Here is a 22,988-nt window from a genome sequence, read left to right on the forward strand (position 1 = left end):
TGTCCGTCCATTGGCTATTTCATGATTGTTGCCCGCCTTGCGACCAAGAACGGGCGTCTTATTGGCCAAGACGGATGTTTGTCAAGGTTGCAAAGTAACGGCGGCATCTTATTAGTTCCCGGACATGTTTGTCACGGTTGTGAAGCAGACACTTCCTGCTACCTTGCGGGTCACGCCGATCGTGGCTGTTTGACTTGACAAATGTAGCCGGTTTGTTTTTGCGACCCGCCCGTATATTGCGTCGAGTTGGAGGATAGTTTGGATTGTCTTTTTTTTTTCGAAATAAACCCGGCACTCGATGTCGAAAGACGGCCGCGGTGACGGGAGACGGCGCGGCGCGGCGCAGCACAGGTTCGGGCCGAGGGCGGCCCAGGGTGGGGATGGACGGGAGAGATCCGGGAGCAACAGCTCGGGGTCTTCGCACGGAGGAGGAGGAAAAGGCAGGAACACGCCGATAAGCATCGCCTTGAAGGTAGCTACCGTTTAGTTGTCCCACATACCACGATCGCAGTGGCCAGCGGGGCTGGCGGCGGGACGTCGGGGTGGGTGGGGGGATGTATGTCAAGCTGCGAGCATGCAAGTGAGCTAGGACTGCACAGGCTTTATTTCGGATCCACAAATCATCTCCTCACGGGTAGCACATTACCAACGGGTCCCCTCAGCTCCCCCTCCGTCTGCAGTCACTTGTTGAGACACTTGTGTACACACACGTCCTGCACCCCCTGTCAACACTATAACATCATTATTTTCATCAAGAAATATAGATTATAGGTGCAGAGAGATACAAACATGTCGGTGGTAGATGTCAGGAGGGCAACTGTCAAACATAATCACCCTCCCCCGACCGTCCCCTCCCCCCCCCCGCCACGCCCCCATCTGCAGTCACACGGCAAAACCATTTCACCGTTTGATGTTTTATTGTCAAGTGTGTTTAGAGAAACACAGTGTTTTTTCCCCCCACAATTACAGGGGACGGTACCTGTGCATGGAGGGACAATAACAAACAACAGCACAGTACAGTACAGGACACTGGAATATAAGAAGATGTAGACAAATAAGCAAAAAGTCCTTGGCTGCTGTAACAATGCAAATTTCCCAACTGCGTGATTAATTAAGGTTTATCTTCTCTTAAATAGGTGGCACAGTGGAGATAGGTTCAGCATGTGCAAATAGCCACAGAGGTAGTGAAGCACTGGTAGAGTGCAGAAGCGTGCAGTGCAACGCAGTGGGAAGACAGATGCAGTTCACTGGCTAGTGGTGTGGGTGCTGTTGCACTGGTAGTGATTTTTTTGGTCTAAGACTATTTATTAAAGAAAATGGGAACAGGGAAGCAGTGATACAAAAATGACCAAAAAGAGATTGCCCACTGCATGTTACATCCCCATCCATGCACCCACCCCCACGCTAAAAGTGTTACTGGAGGTATTTTGAGATATTTGTGTACATGACCCCCCCTCCATATGTGCACATTAGCAGCATTATTTTTTATCATGAAATGTGGGCTCCTTAGTGGACAGAGAGACAAACAGATGTAATCTGTAAGGAGTTTGGTACTAATACTAAGCAAAAGATGTTAGCCAGTTAGTTTAACCCCCCCCCCCAATATTTTGCACCACAGATCAAAGTAGTACCAGTGGTATTTACCCCCCATCTCTATTCCTGACCCATGGCTCCATGTTTAATTGACACCGATATCCCTCCATTGGCATAGATATATGTTGCAGGGTAGAATAGCCGTGGGAGATGCAGGTGCATATCAAGCCGTGGTTGGCTGTTCTCTGAGAAGCAGTGAGGTCTAGTCTAAACATCATGTATCTGCCATGCTCCGGTGGGCTGGCCGTGAAGTCTGCAGCACCTTTTGCCTTAGTTATTGTGTTATCTTTACAAGTATTCTTCATTTTAGGCTTAGGTTTGCAGAAGGTTGGTGTTTTAATGTTAGTAATATTAAAGGGTTTCGCAGATTATGCAGTGTGAGATGTTTGAATACTGTTAGTTTTTTCTGCAGTTTACTTTGGGTAAATATGCAGTGCATGACACATTAGTTGTCGTATGGTATGTTACTGTAAATGGCGGTCATTGTGATTGTTAGTAGCAGTAGTTGTGTTTAAATTAGGGTATTGTTTTTCCAGTGGCATTAGGCCATAGAGATAGGAAGCCATTCATTAGTTGATAGAAACGGACTCCTATTTGTTCACGTTGACATGAGGACAGTGTGAACTTGGGCCCATCGCATATTAGGCTTTCACAGTGGTTGTCATTGATTTAACATGTATAGAGTTTATGAGGTGATATTTAAGAAATCAGGCAGCTGTGGAAATCATTTAGTCATTTAGTGTTTGTATTGCTATGTATATTTACTACATGCTCATGTCGGAGATGTCATGCTTTATCTGGAATGTTCTTTTCTGTTCTGATGGTGTTGCATGTTTGTCTCTCTATTTATTTTTTGCACTGTTGGCACACTCTTTATAGTGTGTGTGTCTGCCCCCCGCCCCCATAAAAGCTGGCACTCACGCCCTGATGTGATGAATGCTTGAGTGCCCCCCCCCCCACACTTCCCAGCACACGGTTTGATGTTCAGTGTAGTGATGATGTGATGACAGTTTGTGTCCACCTCAGACCTCACGATTCCTCGGACCCTCCTCCCCACTCGCTGAAATCTGTATTCATGCAACTAACAGAGCAACACCTTTCCTCTCCCCCACCCTCCAATGTGTCATTTCGCTCCTGTCCTCCTGTTCGGAACACACTTCTTGCCGACGCATCAGATCAGATGCAGAGTCCACCCCCGCCGTCAGCATGCGAGACCGGGGGACTGAACGACTGCACGACACCTGAGCTGGGAGAGAGGCAGAGAGAGAGAGAGAGAGAGAGAGAGAGGGATAGAATGAGGGTGAGGGAGAGAGAGGGTGAGGGAGAGAGGGAGTGAGGAACGACAAGTCCGTCCGCTCTGACGAGGGCGGTGAAAGCAGGACAAGCTCACTGCGGCGGCCGGGTGGCTCCGGCGGCATCGCGACCCGCTTGGAGTCACGGAGCCCCGGCCGCTCTCGGCGGGAGGTGCCGCAGGAGCTGGTGGCGGTGCTGGGCACAGGAAGAGGTGACGCGGCCTGTGGAGCCTCCAGCAGCCGGCCGGCCCAGAAGGCTATTTTGGTCCTACGCTCGGATGACGATGTCAGCGATGGCAGGCGGCCGCGCTGGCGTGTGGCAGGCGTCTCGGTGACCATCACCGCTGTTAACCGCAGCATGTCGGGCTCGGAGGAGCCGGCATTCAGGCCCGACTTCTACTCTGTACGTACCCTCAGTCCGCGATTCGCATGGCCGCCGTCTCGTGCGCATCGGTGATCTGATTCAGGGACAGTAACCCCACACAGAAGGGCCTCCTCACAATGGCTGCCTTTGTATGGGATCTGAAAAGGCCTGGCTCTGTGCCATGGGCCTCTTAAGAACCACGCTGCCCTGGTATGAAAGGAAATGGGGAGTGGGGGGGGGGGACAGGTGCCAGAGTCCTGCGGCTGATTGAGGCACCAGAGAAGCCTTTCTGTTACCGTATGCTACCCCTCTGCAGTGTGCTGTTACTGTGCGTTACCTGCCCCTCTACGGTGTGCAGTTATTGTGCGTTACCTGCCCCTCTACGGTGTGCCGTTACTGTTCATTACCTGCCCCTCTACGGTGTGCCGTTATTGTGCATTACCTGCCCCTCTACAGTGTGCCGTTATTGTGCGTTACCTGCCCCTCTGCAGTGTGCCGTTACTGTGCGTTACCTTCCCCTCTGCAGTGTGCCGTTACTGTGCGTTACCTGCCCCTCTACGGTGTGCCGTTACTATGCGTTACCTGCCCCTCTACGGTGTGCCGTTATTGTGCATTACCTGCCCCTCTACGGTGTGCCGTTACTGTGCGTTACCTGCCCCTCTACAGTGTGCCGTTATTGTGCATTACCTGCCCCTCTGCAGTGTGCCGTTACTGTGCATTATCTGCCCCTCTACGGTGTGCCATTACTGTTCGTTACCTGCCCCTCTACGGTGTGCCGTTACTCTGCGTTACCTGCCCCTCTACGGTGTGCCGTTATTGTGCATTACCTGCCCCTCTGCAGTGTGCCGTTACTGTGCATTATCTGCCCCTCTACGGTGTGCCATTACGGTTCGTTACCTGCCCCTCTACGGTGTGCCGTTACTCTGTGTTACCTGCCCCTCTACGGTGTGCCGTTACTCTGCGTTACCTGCCCCTCTACGGTGTGCCGTTATTGTGCATTACCTGCCCCTCTACGGTGTGCCGTTACTGTGCGTTACCTGCCCCTCTATGGTGTGCAGTTCTTCACTGTGCATTACCTTTCCCTCCACAGTGTGTCATTACTGTTTACTTGTCCTTCTGAGGTGTGTCATCACTGTGCATTGCTTGCCACTCTGCAGTGCGTCGACACTGTGCTTTTTCTGCCCCTCTGCGGTGTGTCGTCATTGTTCATTACCTGCCCCACTGCGGTGTGTTGTTATTGTACGTCGCCTGAACCTCTGCAATGTGTTGTTACTCTGTGTTACCTGCCACTCTGCAGTGTGCCGTTACTGTTCGTTACTTGCCCACCTGTGGTGCATCGTCACTGTGTGTTACCTGCCCCACTGCGGTGTGTCGTCACTGTGTGTTACCTGCCTCACTGCGGTGTGTCGTCACTGTGTGTTACCTGCCCCACTGCGGTGTGTCGTCACTGTGTGTTACCTGCCCCTCTGCAGTGTGTCCTTACTGTCCTCAGGGGAGGTCTCTTTGGCAGCACTATTTTCCCAGGTCTTGATGTTCAGTCCTGATCCTGCTAAGTAGGTCAGCTGTATATTGAGCATTTTAAAGTGGTGATGTGATCTGGGCCTAGAACATCGCACTGCCCTGGAGTTTCCGAATAGCTGGGAGTTTGATGAATCAGAGCTAAATTAACTGCTTTGCGGTGTCATTAACTGTGCTGATTGTGACCGTGAATGACGCGACGCTGCAGGACCAGGCTGGTTACTTATTTTGTTGCGGTGTCTGAATGAGGCAGGTCCTGGGTGAAGGCTGGCCTCTCTAAATCCGAGCCCAGCTGCTGGGAAAAATGATCCTCTGGCCCTGGGAATATTCCCTGGTACTGCTGCCATGTGTACAGGTCCTGTAAGGGTAACAAAAACCAAAACCCTGCAGATATGTGAAGTGAGTGACTTGCCTGTTGTCACGGTGATGATGAGATCACATAAATGGGCAGAGGCCCTATATGAGAACAACCCCCATCCCGATTTACATGTGCGTGGGTGTGTGTTAATGCAGATCTTATGATGCACTGCTGTACAGCCAGCTTTGATTTCAGCTCAGTACTAATTGTTCTGTTTTCTGTGAAGAATACATTCAGATCCTAAGCCCCAGATTTCACTGGAGAAGAATTGTTAAATTTTAGTCTAAGAAGTTAAAATATTTGACATCGCTTTTGAGCAGTTTTCCGTTAAGCACCTTTTAATCCCATCAGTGTGAATAACACAGTGAAATAATCCGTCCTTTTTGATTCAGTAGCGTCAGAATTCCGACTCTGATCTCTAAGCTTATCCATAAGCTTTAAATCAACTTTTCAGTTTGACCTTTATACAAATAGTAAAAACAATAAGGATTCAGAGTAATGGGTAGCGCCCCCAACCCCTACCCCCAGGAGCCTGAAGCAGTACATCAGATCTTGCCCCTTGAATCCTGGCCCCCAATGATGCATTTAATGACTCCTGCTTTTTGTTCTTGTTGATAAATAAGGACACTGGTTTAGCAGCAGCTTGTATCTATGTCACCATCCTGTCAGAGGCAGCAGCTGCTCTTCCATGTTTTTACCTTTATTATTTAGATGTTTTTACTTAAAGTAACATACTTGGGGTCAGATCAGGGTGAGCCGGCATCCAGCACTCTTGGAGCAGCTGGGGTTAAGGGTCTTGATCCAAGGCTCGATGGAGTTCTTAGTTCTGACCATGAGGTTTATGTCCACAACCATCAGGAGATGGGGACAGATTCCTGACTTACTGAGCTAAACACCGCCGGCTTCTTGCCCTTAAGGCAGAGGTATGACTAATGCGTTGTTGCTGGTAAATCCTCGGTGTGACTTTAACCGGCAGTGTGTGCTGCAAGGCTGCGGGGTATCTGCACTGGTGCTTGTCTAGCGTGGGAGGGCAGTTCTGGGAGTGGGTTGCCGGGAGACAGGCTGCCATGTGGCGTCGGTCTGACAGATACCCCCTTCTCTTCCCCAGGCCTCCTTCCAGCGGTCCAACAGTCATGACAAGGTGCGGAAGATTGTTGCCGAGGAAGGCCGGGCCGCTCGCAACCTGATTGCTTGGAGCGTGCCACTGGAAACCAAGGAGGAGGAAGGTGAGAAGTCTATGGGGGGGTGTGGCCACCACCCTGGGACACGCCCACCACCTTGGGACACGCCCACCACCCTGGGACACGCCCACCACAGTGTAACTGACACTCCACCTTCATGTATCCTGACGCACAGGTAGTCTGGGACCTGCTTCAGCCCTTGTGCAGATATAATCCACATGTTTGCAAATGCTTCTAGCAGACGCTGGTTGTACATGGCTGGGAGTTACCAGGGTGTTAAAAGAAGGGTTTGCTGCAGCCTGTTTTCAGGGCTCAGTTGTGCTGGAGTTTTACTGCAGGTGTAGCAATTGAGAGTCCACTTCTCAGACAGGCTGCCTTCCCTGCCTGTGGTCATGTGGCGTAAGATCGGTCTGGTGATGAGAGGAGACCCAGAATGTCTGATTTTTAATCCGCCTGTCCTACGAAATGCCTGCAGGCATCTTCAGCAGCTGGCTGCTGCTTTCTCGGCTTTCAAACTTAAGCCACATTAGTCAGCTTGGCTTGTGCAGTTTGACATTATCGACGATAACAGACAAGTAAACCCAGTCCATCCATGTTTGACAGTGACTGGCCAGCGACTGTCGCCTAAGTAAAATACGAGAGATGTATGATATAGCTCTCAGTTCAGCCGATCTTTAGAGTGTTTTAACAGATTGTATTATTACATAGTTATGATGTTTTTACTTATCATTTTATTTATTATTTTAATGCTTTTCATGCTCTCCTCATGAATATAGGCCTCGCCTTAGCTGCTGGCATGGCGTTAAAAGTGAGCATAACTTATTCAGTAAGTTTATTATAATATAATAATTATAAAATAATTGTCTTGTTATCTTGAAATATCAAAGCTCGTTTTCTCGAGATAACAAGATCATTTTCTCTGAATAATTACAAGGATAAGCATATTGTGATGCCTTGGGCCAGTCATCCAGAACGCCCCACTGTTTGCCTTCGTTCTGTAACTACGTTACTGAATGTGTGCTTCCGTGTGTTTAACGTTAAAATTAAGTGTTGTACCCGTGTAGTATCTTACTATGAAGTACATGTTACATCCTAGGTTGCACCATGGTCCAGGGAAATACTATGTCATATCACTGTACACAACATAAAAATATTCACATTTGAAATAAACAAACCTTCATAACTACATTGAAATCTACACACATGATCTGAATCCTTGCAGGTTATTCCACTAAGTGCAATGTGCTGTTTGACAGTGTTCTGTTGACAGAGCGGCAGACACACAGAACAGCCCTTAGATATTAATGTAAACTGTATATAAGCTGCAAGTCCTTTTAAAACACGTAGCTTACTCTGCCACGCTGCTAAATTTTCTCGTTATTTCGGGAGAATCAGCTTTGTTATCTCAATATTTGTTATCTCATTATCCTGCGATAATCACATGTAAAATAATTGCAAGCACTGCCGTTCTAATCTGCGTGTCGGTTATTTTTCATGCTTTTTTATTTTTGGCAAAAAAAAATTCAAGCAGTCCCCTTTAGTTCCACGCGAGCGTGTGTGTGTGTGCGCGTGTGTGCGCGTGTGTGTGTGTGTGTGTGTGTGTGTGTGTGTGTGTGTGTGTGCATGTGTGTGTGTGTGTGTGTCTGTGTGTGTGTGTGTGTGCGCGTGTGTGTTTGGAGAGGGGTGTTGAATGACTTTGTTATTGTTGTTATGATATTTTTATGGTTAAATATTGCATATTATTTTTAAACATCGGCCAGTACTGCTATCAGCTACATGATGCTGTCATCGACAGAAGGGATGTAAGGTCGGGTTTCTCATCCGCTGGGGGATTTGCGGAGGGGTTGGTTTCCCAAAAAAATAAACTATATATGTTTCAGTTTACGAATTCTCACTTCACACTGGCCCCTGAATGGCCAATCGAAATGTTCTGCCGGTGCCACTGCTCGTCAGCCCCGATAAATATGTGTGTGAAATGGTGCATATTCCCCTCCTATCGCTAGTTTCATGCACGTAGTGGTGTGGTGAACATCTCCCCTAATGTTCTGTGAAGATCTGTAGCTGGTAAAGTCCAATAAACTAGTAGTAGAAGCCATCAGCTCATATGATTTTAACTACCTTTGGTTCGGTGGTGACGATAAGACGGTTTTTACTGGATAGCCCCTCTCCATCACACACAACCTTCACTTTCCTCTCCTACGCTTCTTGTGACTTCCTCTCCTTAATTAAACACGTTTTATTTATTTATTCCGAGTCTTCAAAAGAAACTAAAAAGACTTTTGAAATCATTAGCCGTGGATAGATATGTATGTAAACAAAGTCAATTCATGTCCCGAGAGTAAAATTCCAGACCGGGATTTTGTTTCAACTATCCTGTTGAGTCTCTGTGACTGTGACTCTTTATGCTCAACTGGTTGGTTGAAACAAAATCCCGGTCTGGACTCTTACTCTCTGGACATGAATTACCTAACTCTGCATGTAAATATTGTATTAGGCTCTGTATATCACACACATAGACCTTTATTTATCCTGCTGTATTCAGTACTGTGGTCTGCAGGAATCACACAGGTGAGAATTTCATTGTTCCTTGGGCACATAACAATAAAAGGATCTCAGATTTTGACCCAGTCAAGGTTGCATGGTCTGGTGAAAAGTGAACATCTGAGTGTCAGTGAACGGAGCAGTGGGTGGGGAGAGGACAGTATCTCCCTCTACGATGCTATTTATAACCAGGCTGCTAACGAATGCTCTGTTTATTTGGGAAATGTGCTTCCTTGGAGAGAGAAGGGTACGATCCAAGCCTGCTCAATAACTCAGGGCCCTTCTGTTTAGTGCTGACTCTGACCCTAACCCTGACCCCAGTCTGAACCGAACTGTCAGGTAGCCGGCTTGGAGCCGTATGTGTGTGTGTGTGTGTGTGTGTGTGTGTGCGCCTGACTTCTGTCTTCTCCTGAATACTCTGCCTTCACGCTGGGTGATTCTGTTCTGCTGTCACCCAGCTGGACGCTTGCTTCTGCGAAATGCGTATTCTGGGTGCCCGTTAGTTGCAGGGAAGATCCCACTGGGATCGACTGGAGCCAGGAGCCACAGGGGAGCCACCGACGCAGAGGCAGCCAGAGCCCAGGGCGCAGTTTCTCTCCCACTCATGCGCTGAGCTGTGTTTCGTCTTGCTTTGCAGGGAAGCCCAAATCACAGGCCAGCCCGAGACCGCAGCGAATCAGCACTGGGATCCACCGCAACAAGAAGCGGGTAAATCTTCATTTTTGCATTTCGCTATTAACTCCAGATCTGTCAGGATTTAATGGTGTTAATGTGTGAGGTTGAAAGCAGATTCAGGCAGTATATATTTCATAATCATTAAACCTACAACTGACACCATTTTCATTTTAGTGCAGTTCAGTTGCTTGGCCACAAGAGGGAGACACAGACCATGTTAGCTTGGCTTATACATCGTTGAACAAAATATCTGTAGGCCTATGTCATGTTTTAAAGGAGGCGTGTTTGATAATTAATACATGGCACGTGGTGTTATGGCAGAAACGTAACTGGATATTGAAATGAGGGTTAATTCTGATAGCAGAATCTGGCTGCTTTGTTTGTGGTCTGGGGACTATAAATTGCAGATTGTAGACTGTATGATATCAGCAGAATTAAGCTTAGTCTAAAATGTCACTTTCTTGGCTGGGGTTTGGAGTTGTGTCTAAACGGTCCAGATCTGCAGGGGTCTCATGTCAGGGTTGTGATGTGATGCAGAGTTGGGGGGGTGGGCACGCTTCCTCTCCTGGCATCTATATTACTTAAATCATTCATGTATATAATTGAAACATTTTTCTTCTGGTCCAGATAATTCACTTGGTAGGGAGGTCTTTGTTTCAAACTCTCAGTGATCCAGCAGGAGGCGCTGTGGGCTGTCTTACTGGCTGCTAGGAAGGACACTAATGACGGGGGGGGGGGCCTGCGGTGGCAGCCATGTCCCTGGGGTGGCACTTATTGAACTGTGACAGATGTGGGCTGTCAGACTGCCCCTCCCGCAGACCTTCCATTACTCAGCCCCCCCACATGGAGATAGGGTTACACTCCACATGCCCCCCACCCCCACAGTCCAGACAGTCACAAACTGTTTGTGAGCTGCGCATTGGGTGCTTGGTCAGTTTGTTTATCATCCTAGTTACACTGTATACCTGATGTGTGTCAGGTTAGTGTCCATGGGCGCCCACTACAGGCCAGGCATGGCATGTCCTGGGTGTGCCGGGGGGGGGGGTGGTCTAGGAGCTGGTTGACAGGCTGCATGTGAAAGGTGAGGTGGGATGTGGCGAGACGAGTGCCGGTCAAGTTTGGCGTCAACCTGCCACGGCCCTGACAGACAGGGGGCTAATTACAGGCGCGGGGGCAGGGGGGGGATGGGGGGCTGTCAGAGCGTGGCTGAAAACCCGCAGCTGGGGAGGGGGTGGGGGCAGTGAGAGTAGAGACACGGAGCGGAAGCGTCAGGACCTGTGGCTCTGACCAGCCCTGGTCCGCCACGTGCAAAATGGACGATGGAGTTAGACAGAAGTGAGTCTCATCTCATACTCTTACACGTTAAGGCAGCTTGACGTTCCTGAATTCCACTTCTGTGTGTATGTCATTGTGATGGACTGACGTCCTGCTTGGGGACTCCCCCCAGCCCAGTGCATGCTGGGGTAGCATACTGATGAGTGCCTATGGGAGATGAATGGGTAGATGGTCAGTGGAATTCTACATTCTTACTTGGTACCTACGCTGCCAGTCAGGGTCACTGTGTGGCTGAGCTGCTCTTCTCCAGCTCCTCCTTGCCTCCCTGCAGAATGCTGGCCTGGACACCAAGGGGGCTGGCGGCGGGGGCGGGGCCACGCTCGACAAGGCCGCCGAGAAGAGCCCTACCAAGGCCCGGCCTCCGCGCAAGGTGGACCTGCGGGCGCGCTACTGGGCCTTCCTGTTCGACAACCTGCGGCGGGCAGTGGACGAGATTTATGTCACCTGCGAGTGGGATCAGAGCGTGGTGGAGTGCAAGGTACAAGTGGCTCTATGCCACCCCTCCTGGGATGTCTGGATCTTTCCGGAGACCTGGTAGTGAGTTTGGCCTCCATCTGGGAGGGGGGATGGGGGGGACTGGCCCCGTGTAAAATAACGGCCACATCCTTTGGCGGAGAAGGTTATTTAATGTAACTTTTAATTAATTTAATTTATGCTGTTGTACATGGCTATGTATAGACACTATTTTATGGCCTAAGACACACTTATATATTTTGATGGCCACAAGATGGGGCTGTTGAGACTTTCTGCTGCTTTATTTCCATCCACACATTCCTTTTGTTTTCTGGTTTGTGTCAGTGGGAGCTTTGAAAGTGTCCCAGTGAGAGAATTATCACGGGGGCGCTGCTTTGGACGTCCCAGAGAGGGAGGTGATTGATGACAATGTTTAAACGGCGTGGGTGAGTGGTCTGGGAGGGGGCTGAAAGGTTAGGGCTGATTAAGGTCCCCATGGGCGGAGCTTTGATGGTCCGCCCCCCCCCCCCGCTTCCCTGGTCGGGAGAGGGGAGCATGGGAAAGTCCAAGATCAGCAGTGTGGCCCCAGTGAGGCCAAAACTTCCAGCTGGGTTTTTGACAGATGTTGGAGATGCTGTTGTGGGTTCTGTAGGTCTGTGGCCATTCAGCAGTAGTGGATGCAGATCAGGGGTCCTGATATCATAGGCTGGTCAGTACTCTGCTGGTCTGGTTTCATCTGATGGGTGTTGTGGGAGCTTTGGTGTTGCATTCTGGGTAACTGTGGTCACTTGGTGTTTACTGTAACATACTCTGAGAGAAAAACTGTGAAGAAGATTCTCCAACCAATAAGCACCATCAGCCACATTCAGAGTTACTGTAATGTTTTTCCCTATGACCCAGACCAGGGGAGGCGGTTAGAGGATGGATGGGTATCATATCTGCATCTCCCACAAAGAGGCTTTCAGTTTGTGTTGTGTGGGGGCACGTTTTCCTCCTGGGCTGCCCTAATTGGATGTCTGATCCGCGGTGATAACGTCCCCTGGTGTGTGGACCTGCCTGCCCCCACTGTGCCTCCCCTCCAGCGTTCGCCTATGCTCTGGCACACATGACTATCAGTCACCGTGTCCCACAGGATAACACTGAGCATGGCTCTTTTGACAGCTTGTGATCGGAGCTGTAGGGATAACCGCTGTGGTCAGGATTCTGACATCATCATCTGGGATCACCTGCTGCCTCGGCGACCTCACATTCACCCTCACCCATGTCATGTGCAGCCCCGCCCCTTCCCATTTCAGCCCCACCCATATCATGTGTGGCCCCGCCCCTTCCCATTTCAGCCCCACCCATGTCATGTGCAGCCCCGCCCCTTCCCATTTCAGCCCCACCCCTTCCCATTTCTGCCCCATCCATCTCACCCCACATCCACGCCCCTGTCACTTGACGCCATGCCCACTTCAGTACACCCTGAATGGTTCGCAGTTCTATTTTGACCTCGCTAACGGTTCTGCTCCTTCAAACGGCCAGGAGTTTATGGGTATGAATTGCATGCAAACACCACATACTCAAGGAAAACACAGACACAGCCTTACGTGGTGTTTCCTTTGGCAGAGTGTAGTGACCGCATGATCCACCAGCTCACGAGGCTGAAGATGGCCCCCATGCAGTCGCAGCCAGTTTCCCTGTGGCCTTGCTTTTTGACCCACCCTGGGCCCCGTGCTTCCTGGGGTAGGCTCCCAGCCTAGCCTTATCTGTGCGCGCACGTCGCACTTAACGTTCGGGGCCTCAGCACGCTTTCTTCATCATCATCCGGCTTTTTGTGTCGAAGAATATAGGGAGAATAGGACAATCTCACTGCCCGATGGTGTTAATGTAACTTTATGGCTTATTTGGAGTCATCTTGGGCATGATGACTTACGGATTTACCGAGCACGCAATGCAGCGATTCTCACTGAATCATGCTGCACAAATATGAGTAACATAAGTCCCTTATGTTACCCAGTGTGCTGCATCCAGCTGTTCCTGGATACTGGAAATTAGTCCAGCCCACATTTCCAGCAAACACTGCACCTCTGCCATAGACCAAACTGATGCCTTTGCTACCATGTTTGTTAAATGTTTGTTGCTACTTGATTTGTACAGTCAACCTGAGTGGTTCCTTCCGGGTCCAGTTCATGTACAGCGCACACGTGCACATGCGTGTGTCAGGCGCATCACAGGCGTATTCCGGCACGGTTAGTGAACACACTAGATGTGTACCATGGCTAAGAGATGGGCCCGGCACAGTACGGCTCCATCACACCAGTCAAATGAACTGAACTTTGGGGGTCAATGATGTTTAGGTGAGGTAGGGGTGGCGTAGCGTGGGTACGCTGACACGCAGTCCACTGCGTGTGCTGATGTAACCACCTGCAGCTGTGCGCTGTCCACAGGTCTCATTACAGGAGCACCTCTCCTGGGCCGGCGAGATGATTCATCCTGTTTGTGTTTAGATGCGATCGTGTAATAAAATCTGATTTTTAAACCAAGCCGTAGAATGGCCTATCAATTTGACCCCAGAGAAGGGACCCTAACCCTAACCCTAACCCCCCCATCGGGTACTCATCACACCTGTGCTGTGCCTCAGGGCCATGGAGATCTCGTGGCCTGGGGGAGGGGGACTTTGTTTTGGGTGTTGATTCTCTTGGGGTGTTCCGCTACCCCCCCCCCCCCCATTACCAAATGAGCACATGGCCTCTCGCCCGGTAAGCAGCCCCACGCACATCTTTCACTAGTTGACTCGTCTATTAACTAAAAGCACCGTAGAGGTTTACTCCCCATTATCCCTCCCCGCCAGCCCCGTAAATCACGCCCCAGTGTCCCCACTACTGTCCCCGGGGAGGGGCGTGAGGGGGGTGGGGGGGAGGGTGGGCTTTACATTAAGATCCCTGCAATATAAAAGCAGTTTTTTAAAACATGTGGCTTTTTTGAATCACCCCAAGCTCACGTCCTGGCGACTGTTACCGTGGAGATGCTGCCCCACACGTGGGAGCATTTGAAGGAGACGAACCGAATCCACGGTATTTTTACCCTGCCATCGATCTGCCCGCCGCCCTCTGTGACCTTCAGATTGGGGGGTGGGTGGGTATCAGTGACCACACCTCCTCCTTCACGCCGCTCGGCAGCACTGAGTCGTCTTTGTGTCGTCAGCACCTCCTCTGGCGGTCGAAGGCCCCCCTCCCCCCAACGGAGGTGAGCCGTGGGGTCTATTGATGTCCAGAGCCCCCGTGAGCCCGGCTGTGGGATAGTGTGTCAGCGGGACGGCACGGTGGCGCCATCAGTCCTGCTCTACGCGCCAGGGACCAGAATTAATTACCAACCAATCGAATTTGTTGCAGCCAATTGGTAAACTAATTGGTAATTCCAGCTGTAGGCGGAGACTTGCCGGTGGGTGGAGCCTGGGCAAGGGGCGCCTTGCTCTGAGGCCGTTTTGTTCCCCCTGTCCCGGCTGAACAGAGTGTGGCCTTGCCGGGTTGGGGGGGGCGTGCCAGCTTCACACCAGCTGTCTGTCTCATTGCTGTTTCCCCATCAGACTTGAGGGTTCAGGTTACAGGCCGATCATTTAGGAGTTTGCCTCCCCCCACTCCACCCACGACCATTTGCAGAGACCTACTCTCCCGAGGTAGTCAGGCCCGTCCTTTGTGCGCTTTTCGTGGGGAGAACGGGGCGGGGGATGGTCAGCACCCCCTTCATTGCCCCCTGTCCTGGTTTTTAACAGGTTGGCCCCTTTCGCTTGCCGAAACGTCCAACCTGATATGGAAGCAAAGCGGATGCAGCAGCCGGGGATGGAATGAGGAAACCGGCCTTGTGAAGGCGGCTCGCCGTCCCTGCTCGTGCATGAAAACTGGGACGATCTTAATTAAAAACAGCCAGAGTGAAAACATCGTGTCATACTGTGTTAATGAGGTGTGCAGCGATGTTACCCCTCTCCGGACCTGACCTTCTCGCCATGTTTTACAGGAAGTCCTCATGATGCTGGACAACTATGTGCGTGACTTCAAAGCCCTGATCGACTGGATCCAGCTTCAGGAGAAACTGGAGAAGACTGACGCCCAGAACAGGTCGGGCCACACGCCTTGGGGTCCGGCCGGCCGGTCGTCATGGCAACAGGCCGTAATTCAGAGCACTCCAACACTTCGTTTCCTTTTAACGGGAAAACTACAAGAACAATAAATTGATTAAGGCGTAAAAAGGCTCTTAAGTGGCCCTCGGTTTGAACAGCAGTTGACTTGCTTCTACTACCAATAGCAGCACTAAATTGCATACTGAAAGGAACAGCTGTGTGCAGTCACATGATGTGTGAGGTCACCAGATGCGTGCCGATGTCACACAGGAGCCCTGTAACGTGTCGGTCTGCCTGTCTCTCCCTGCAGACCCACCTCACTGGCCTGGGAGGTGCGTAAGATGTCTCCGGGACGTCACGTGATTCCCAGCCCATCCAGCGACCGCATGCTACCATCTCCCAGCGCACGCCGCTCCCTTAACTTTGGGTTAGTAGGGTCCCCCCCTGGGCTGCTGTGTTGCGTGTCGTGCTCTCCCTGGTGAGGCGACTCTAAAGGGACATTAACCGCGGGTGGGGTCCCTTCCGCCCAGTTTGCTAAGAAAGGCGTGTGTTTAATGTGATTTTCACAGACTCTGCTTCCTCATACGCTGGACTGGTGGCGCGTTCAGTATGGCTGTCATTCTGTAACCTGGCATATCCATTTCCGCCTTGCCTGACCATTTTCTTTCGCTCCAGGCACTAGGTTTTGAAGAGGCCGTGACCGTGTGTGTCTTACTGCGGTTCCATGAATCCGCGAACCCTCACAGAGGGTTTGTGTCTTAGTCAGGTAGACTTTTTACAGCAGAGAAAGCAGGATCAGAACCAGCGACCATCTGATCATAGGCACAGCACCCTTAACCCACTGAGCCCCACCCTGCTTCCTTCCCTGTCTTCTGTGGTATCGGGATCTTTTAAAAGTACTTCAGGCTTTCAGCTCCTGTTTCCCAGTTTTTTTCCAGTTCTGGGGTTTTGGAGTATGGCTCGTTCCCTTGCCTCCACGTTAATGTTGGTCAGGAAACCCTCCTTAAGACTCACTTCTTACTGGGTTCTGTTCCTCCCACCCAGGGGGCCCCCGCCCACACTGGCCACTGTCCGCCTGCCGCACACTGGGCCCAGCTGGGCCGACCGCGTCAAGTCCTCCCAGTCGCTGACAGTCCCCGCCCAGGGAGCTCCCCGCCCCAGCCTGCCGACACGGCCCGTGGAGAAGCCAGGTGAGTGTCCCCACTGCCAGGAGCCTGTCATACCCCCTGGTTGCTGGAGCTGGCTACTGTGATTCAGGAATGGTCTCGAATCAGCACTTCCAGTGCTGTTGGAGGTTATTTAGGATTTCTGAAGAATATGACCGAAGATCTTTGACCCTGAGGCACCGTAATCAGTGTTACGTTGACTGTCATGTGACTGCCTGTTATGCGGTTTGATTAGCCCCATTTAGCCTGCTCGTGTGTTTAGCGCTCAGCTGAATGTAAATGACCCGCATTTATTTGTAGCTTGATGCTTCCTGGCGCGTCCACTGTGGCGGGCAGTTCAAGGCCCTGCTGTTATTGAGATAATCTTCTCTCCAGGGAAGGACGCTGAGGGCTGGGAGACAGTGCAGCGTGGGCGTCCTGCCCGGCCGCGCTCCGCTGCCGTGGTGGCCAAGGTTAGCCCTGTCCTGGCTCACAGTGCCCCCCGGGACGACAGCGACAAGGAGAACCACCGGCACGGGCCCGCCAACTCTGGGGGCCGGGACCCAGAGCAGACGGAACTGGTCAAACCGGTTGACCCCCTGGTCCAGGAAGAAAGGGGGAGTGACGAGAAGGCAGAGGGCGCCCAGGTGCTTGGCACGCAGGTCACTCAGCCGTCATCGGCCGCTAACGCGGTAATGGTTCAGCATGCTGTGGATGCTCGCTGCTAATGTTAGCATGACCCCCCCCCCAAATGTGGGGTTGGTCAGAGCAGATCGGGGGAGGGGGGACCCTATGTGCTGTTGTGTTTGTGGGTATTTGCATCACATGTGTTGCGCACCGTGGGCCTTTAAGTGTACATGTACCCGCATGCCGACCCCCTGGGCCCCCCCCGGGGTGCATGTGTTTAACCGGCGCCTGTGTTGGTGCAGCCCCCATGTGACAGCGTGTGGGCCTCGGGGCCCAGTGAAGACGAGGCTCCCCCCAGCGTGGCCCCTGGCCCCGCCCCTCCCCCCCCCAGCATGGACGCGGCGGGGGCGGGGGGCGAGCCGTCGCCCCCCACAGCATCTGCTCCAGGACAGACCCCTGCGGTGGAGGCTGTGAAAGCGGAGAGCATGCTGGATCCCGCAGAGCTGACCACTGTGAGTGCTGAGAGGTGGGGGTGGGCGTGGGGGCCTCAAAGCCTAAACAAATTCAGCGGAAAATCAGGGCCCTTGCCAGCGTGACTGGTGGCGATGGGGCGGCGGCGCGGCCAGGCCGAGCAACCGGACCCCCCCATCGTGTCCCCAGGGGCGGCGGGCTGACAGCTGCTCTGTCCTGGGGGGTGTGGATAGGGGCGGGGGGGCACCGTCTGCAGGGAGTACACGTCTCGGTGGGTTACTGTGGCAGTAGAGGGGAGCACGCTCAGAATGAGGGGGGACTTAGGTTTCTCATTCTCCGACTCTGTGCTGTGCGGATCAATGGCTTGGCTGGGGTTACACGCCCCCCCCCAACTCTTGTTACAGGCCGCTGTTCCCACCCATTTCTGTTAGGGGGGTGGGATGACCAGGTTACCAGTGGACCTGCAGGTACAGCGCTGTCTGAATAGAGCAGTGGACTGTAAGGGGGCCCCGAGCCCTAAGGGGGCCCCTCATTCACAAAGTAGGTAGACAGACCCTTGTGCAAAACTCTGACCGTGGCTGGTCCAGGTTTGCAGACTTTAACTCTTGCCGCCACGTGTGGAGACGACCTGTCTCTGTTTTTATCTAGTGTCATATTTATCATCATCGTCCTGCTGCATCAGATACTCTCCCCCATTAATGGGACCATACATCTCTCTGTTTATAAGTATTAAAAGCCAAATATCAAGTTCAGATCTGTTCACCATAAATTCAATCTCTTAATAGAATTAGCCCTTTTCCTATTGATTGTTTCCTAAAATAAGCTTAAATTTTAGAAATGTATTTGAAAGTGTGCTTTAAGAATGTTCCGGTTTATAAAAATAATCTTCCCGTGCTGCTGGTCTGGATCTGTGGGATAGGATCAGCTGTCACGGGCCAGGGTCACCGTGGCGACGCAGGGCAGTTCATGACGTCTTTCTGTGTGACGATCCACGGGTAATACAGCAGAGTGAGCCACCTCTGATTGCGGCCAGAACCAATCAGTGTTATAAAAAGTTGAAATCATCACATCAGGTCAGGTTTATTTTTGGATAAGGATAAGCAAAGTTTGTTTGAAACGCGGTGAGATTGTTTAGGAGTCGCTGTAGCTTGGCTGCAGGATCGAGATGGGGTAGCGTGGGCACCTCCAGCACCACCAAACCGCTGTGCCTCAATCTGTCAATGTGAACAGAGATGTGCCTTCGCAGTGTGGAACTGCCCATCGTATCTGGGAGACCTTGTGGAAGGGGTTTGTGTCGGTGAATGGTCCAGGTGAAGTTGGGGGGGGGGGCGTGGATGTCACTGCTGTCTGTTGTTGTTTTTCTACACCATGGTGTTGTACAGGCAAACCAAGGTTTAACTTAATTCAAGGGACATTTGGCAAACATCTCAGCATGGCACAGGTAAGCAGCCCCCCAGTCAGGAATGGTACTTTCCACTAGCGGTGCTTAGGGGTTAATTAAAGGCACCCCCCAGCAGCATCACTTGGACCTCTTACGTCGGCCTGCTTAAAATATCAAGACGAATGACTTTTTAATGGCTTTGGGGGAAGCGCTATCGAGACCCAGATCAGAAGCGTGTCTCTTAGGCGTTTGTCTTGGGGGGTGGGTGGGGGCCGGTGGCGACTCCCTGGGTGGGCAGGCGTTTCGAGTAAGTGGCCGCTGTTTAGGCTGCGTGGCCTCCTGGTGTTGATAGAACAAGCGAGGGAGAGCACCATTTCTCTCCCCGTCAGCCATGTTTACAGGATTACCCCCACCAGTGAACTGTGAGCCTGCCAGTAGAATTGCACTATCAGCAAGTGGCCTGCAGAGATGGCCTGTGACACCCAGGATACCGTTCTTCTTCACCATCTCTGCATCACTAGAGTCCCGCATGATGGCTTGTGTGTTCCTCGTGGTTAAGAAGTGCATTTGGTCTGTAGTGTCGAGTGTGGTTTGTGGTTTATGGTTTTGTTTTACCGAGTAGCATGGACTGTTCAGACTAACAGGAATGAGACCTGTGGGGTTACGGTAATGAGTGATGCGAGCGTGAGGCGTGTCCTGTGTTGCAGCCACAGTCCATGGCCGAGGTCCTGGCCAAGAAGGAGGAGCTAGCCGACCGCTTGGAGAAGGCCAACGAGGAAGCCATCGCCAGCGCCATTGCTGAGGAGGAACAGCTGACCCGCGAGATCCAGGCAGAGCACATCGACCTGGAGGCTGACAACGAGAATGACTTCTCTGTAAGACCAGCAGGATGGGGGGGCCTCGATCACTGACTTTCGGCATGCATTTAATTTTACAATTAAAAATGCTGCATTTAACGGTAAATTATTTATTTCCATTTTACATCTGATTGGTATTAAGGGCGGTACCTTCTCTTTAAAAGGAGGCAAAGTGACTTATGGTGTATTAGGTGTAGAGCAGTAGCGGTGTAGGGCAGACACGCTTTCCCGCTCATCTTCCTCGTCTTCCTCCCCCTCCTCCAGACTGGCATCGGGGGCTGTGGACTCAGCCTGGACTGGACTGAAATGTTAGCTGACTATGAAGGTGCTGGACTGTCACATCTTCTCATCCCATAAGCAACCAATTGCTAAGTTGCCCAGTGTAACCGCAACTACCTTTCGGTTCTAACTGCGTTTCAGACATTGGTTTTGTGGTCTTCTCTCTTTCATTTTTGGTCTTTCGATTTCCACATTGTTTTTCATGCAAGTCTCCCTTTCGGCAGCCCGTGAGCCATGGCGTCAGAGCACCTCATGGGGGGACATCGTGGAGGAGGAGCCCGCTCGTCCCCCCGGCCATGGGATCCACATGCATGAGAAGCTGTCGTCCCCGTCACGCAAGAGGTGGGGGCCCGAGGGGCCAGTTTACGTGCCCTTCATTTGCATTCCTTTAGCCAGGACATTGAGGATCAAGCAGAAAATCAGCACGTTTGGAAACCTTTTGAGATCACAAACTCAGTAGCTGGTAAAGGGAAAATGGCGGCTGGGTTTTGGCTCCATGAAAGTGGCAAGTAACCAGTAGGAGAGCGCCCCCTATTGTGAGTTGGAAGCCATCTTCGCCTTTCTTGCCGGCAGGACCATTGCGGAGTCCAAGCGGAAGCACGAGGAGAAGCAGCTGAAGGCACAGCAGCTCCGGGAGAAGCTGCGAGAGGAGAAGAGCCACAAGCTGCAGAAGCTGCTTGAGCGGGTGAGCGTCCCCGTCTGGTGGGAGGAGGGAATGCGCTTTCGGGCCACGAAGGTCTGAACACAGAGCTCGTTCAGTGTGACTGGCTGGAGGCGCCGTTTGGTTTGGGAGTCCTTCAGAAGTTTGTTTTTGCTCTGTAGGTCATAGAAAGAAGAAACGTTTCTAATAAATGGTTGTATTATCTGCATAAAAAAATCCATGAAGTGTTTGTGCAGATGGTTCCCGGCGATCCGATACACGGGGGGTGTTGGTTGGGTTTAGTGACCAGCCTAGATGGGCATGTCAGAGTGTGGTCGGTAAGGAGCCGGCGGTCGCCATCTGATCCCTGTCCCTCTGCGGCACAGGAGAAGGAGGTCAGGAAGTGGAAAGAGGAGTTGCTGGACCAGAGACGTAAGATGATGGAAGAGAAGCTCCTGCACGCTGAGTTCAAGCGGGAGCTGCAGCTGCAGGCCATCGTGAAGAAGGCCCAGGAGGAGGAAGCTAAGGTGAGGTGGGGCCCCCAACCAGGAGGGTCACGGGATCGGAACAGGCGCTGGATCCCCCCCAGCCCCCACAAACACACATAAACAGACACACACATCATGGAGAAGATGCTAGTTCACCTCTTTTGACTACAAGAAGAAACTCACACCACACTTGGAAAGCAGGCAGACTCCACACCCATGGAGCAGGTCTGGGATCTGACCTTCTAAATACAGCAGCAATGGCGCCACCCACTGGACCACTGTGCCGCATGCTTTATGTACCACGATCACGGCATGATGCCTCTCGGCCTGTTTCCCATCACGTGACGTGTGGCTTCCCCCACAGGTGAATGAGATCGCCTTCATCAACACCCTGGAGGCCCAGAACAAGAGGCACGATGTGCTGGCCAAGCTCAACGAGTATGAGCAGCGCCTCAATGAGCTACAGGAGGAGCGCCAGCGGAGGCAGGAGGAGAAGCAGGCCCGGGACGAGGCCGTCCAGGTGCGGCTGGAACGTGGCAGGGTGCTAACAGGGGTGGGTGGGGGTGAGCCGGGGACACAGAGATGGGTCAAGTATGCAGGTTCAAATCCCAGGGTCAGCAGGGTGATGTTACTGTTGGTCCCTTGAGGAAGGCCCCACTCCCCCAATTGGTCCAGGCACTGCTTGACTGTGCTTTCTCAAAAATATCCGTCACTTTGGATAAAAGCTAAATGAATGTCGCTGTAATTGCATCCCCTGTCCTGCAGGAGCGCAAGCGAGCCCTGGAAGCGGAGCGGCAGGCACGGGTGGAGGAGCTCCTGATGCGGCGGCGTGAGCAGGAGGCTCGCATTGAGCAGCAGCGGCAGGAGAAGGAGCGCGCAAGGGAGGATGCGGCACGCGAGCGGGCCAGGTTGGGGCGCCGGAGGGAGCAGGGGCGGGCCAGTAGCTACATAACATCAGTGCGACCCGTAGATGTGTACTGTGTGTCCGTGCTGCAGGGACCGGGAGGAGCGTCTGGCGGCCCTGAGTGCCGCCCAGCAGGAGGCCATGGAGGAGCTGCAGAAGAAGATCCAGATGAAGGTGAGTGGGGCGCTGATAATGGCTGCTACCTCCGCGCCGCCGAGTGCAGGCCCCCTGAGCGTGTCGCCCCGCCGCTGCCCCCTACAGCACGACGAGAGCAGCCGCAGGCACATGGAGCAGATCGAGCAGAGGAAGGAGAAGGCAGCGGAGCTGAGCAGTGGGCGGCACGCTAGCACCGACTACGCTCCCAAGCTGACGCCTTACGAGCGCAAGAAGCACTGCTCACTCTGCAACGTGCTGGTGTGTCTCTCGGGCGAGGGAGGGGGGGGGTTCACATGTAGTGGTTCATGTACATCTACAGTCATGTGATTTCCACAGCATTCATGGTTTGGGGTTCTGGTATCGTCTGCTCCTCCTGCTGAGAAATCTCACCTTCTTACGTACAGTAGCAGATAAGACAGAGCTTCACTGATCCTGTTAAGGGGAAATTTTCCATTTCGAATAGAAATAATTACAATAAAGGATAGCTTTAGATATTTATTATCTACTTTTACAATAAAGAATATGTAATGAAATCAGACTAAATTAAAAATAATGTGCAAAAAATGTACCGCTCTGGTAAAGACCGTGTAGAACAGCTGCTTTGCAGTGGTATGTGCACAGTCAGTGTCTG

At 52.0% G+C, this 22,988-nt stretch overlaps 1 protein-coding gene across 1 annotated transcript in view; it reads left to right on the forward strand.

The window, feature by feature from the left end:
• The first annotated feature begins 112 nt into the window (after positions 1-112).
• The window catches only part of scaper (S-phase cyclin A-associated protein in the ER), a 71,190-nt gene continuing 48,314 nt past the window's right edge, over positions 113-22,988 (forward strand). The window contains 18 exon segments of the mRNA XM_049031078.1: positions 113-472; positions 6,234-6,351; positions 9,485-9,555; positions 11,129-11,335; positions 15,307-15,407; positions 15,720-15,836; positions 16,454-16,599; positions 16,951-17,246; positions 17,484-17,693; positions 19,741-19,908; positions 20,155-20,215; positions 20,394-20,511; positions 20,743-20,854; positions 21,196-21,336; positions 21,662-21,817; positions 22,063-22,205; positions 22,294-22,375; positions 22,463-22,615. Coding sequence (XP_048887035.1) covers positions 299-472; positions 6,234-6,351; positions 9,485-9,555; positions 11,129-11,335; positions 15,307-15,407; positions 15,720-15,836; positions 16,454-16,599; positions 16,951-17,246; positions 17,484-17,693; positions 19,741-19,908; positions 20,155-20,215; positions 20,394-20,511; positions 20,743-20,854; positions 21,196-21,336; positions 21,662-21,817; positions 22,063-22,205; positions 22,294-22,375; positions 22,463-22,615 — 2,574 coding nt within the window. The 5' untranslated portion in view covers positions 113-298.

This window comes from Brienomyrus brachyistius, chromosome 11 (assembly GCF_023856365.1).
Source record: "Brienomyrus brachyistius isolate T26 chromosome 11, BBRACH_0.4, whole genome shotgun sequence".
Classification (NCBI taxonomy): Eukaryota; Metazoa; Chordata; class Actinopteri; order Osteoglossiformes; family Mormyridae; genus Brienomyrus; species Brienomyrus brachyistius.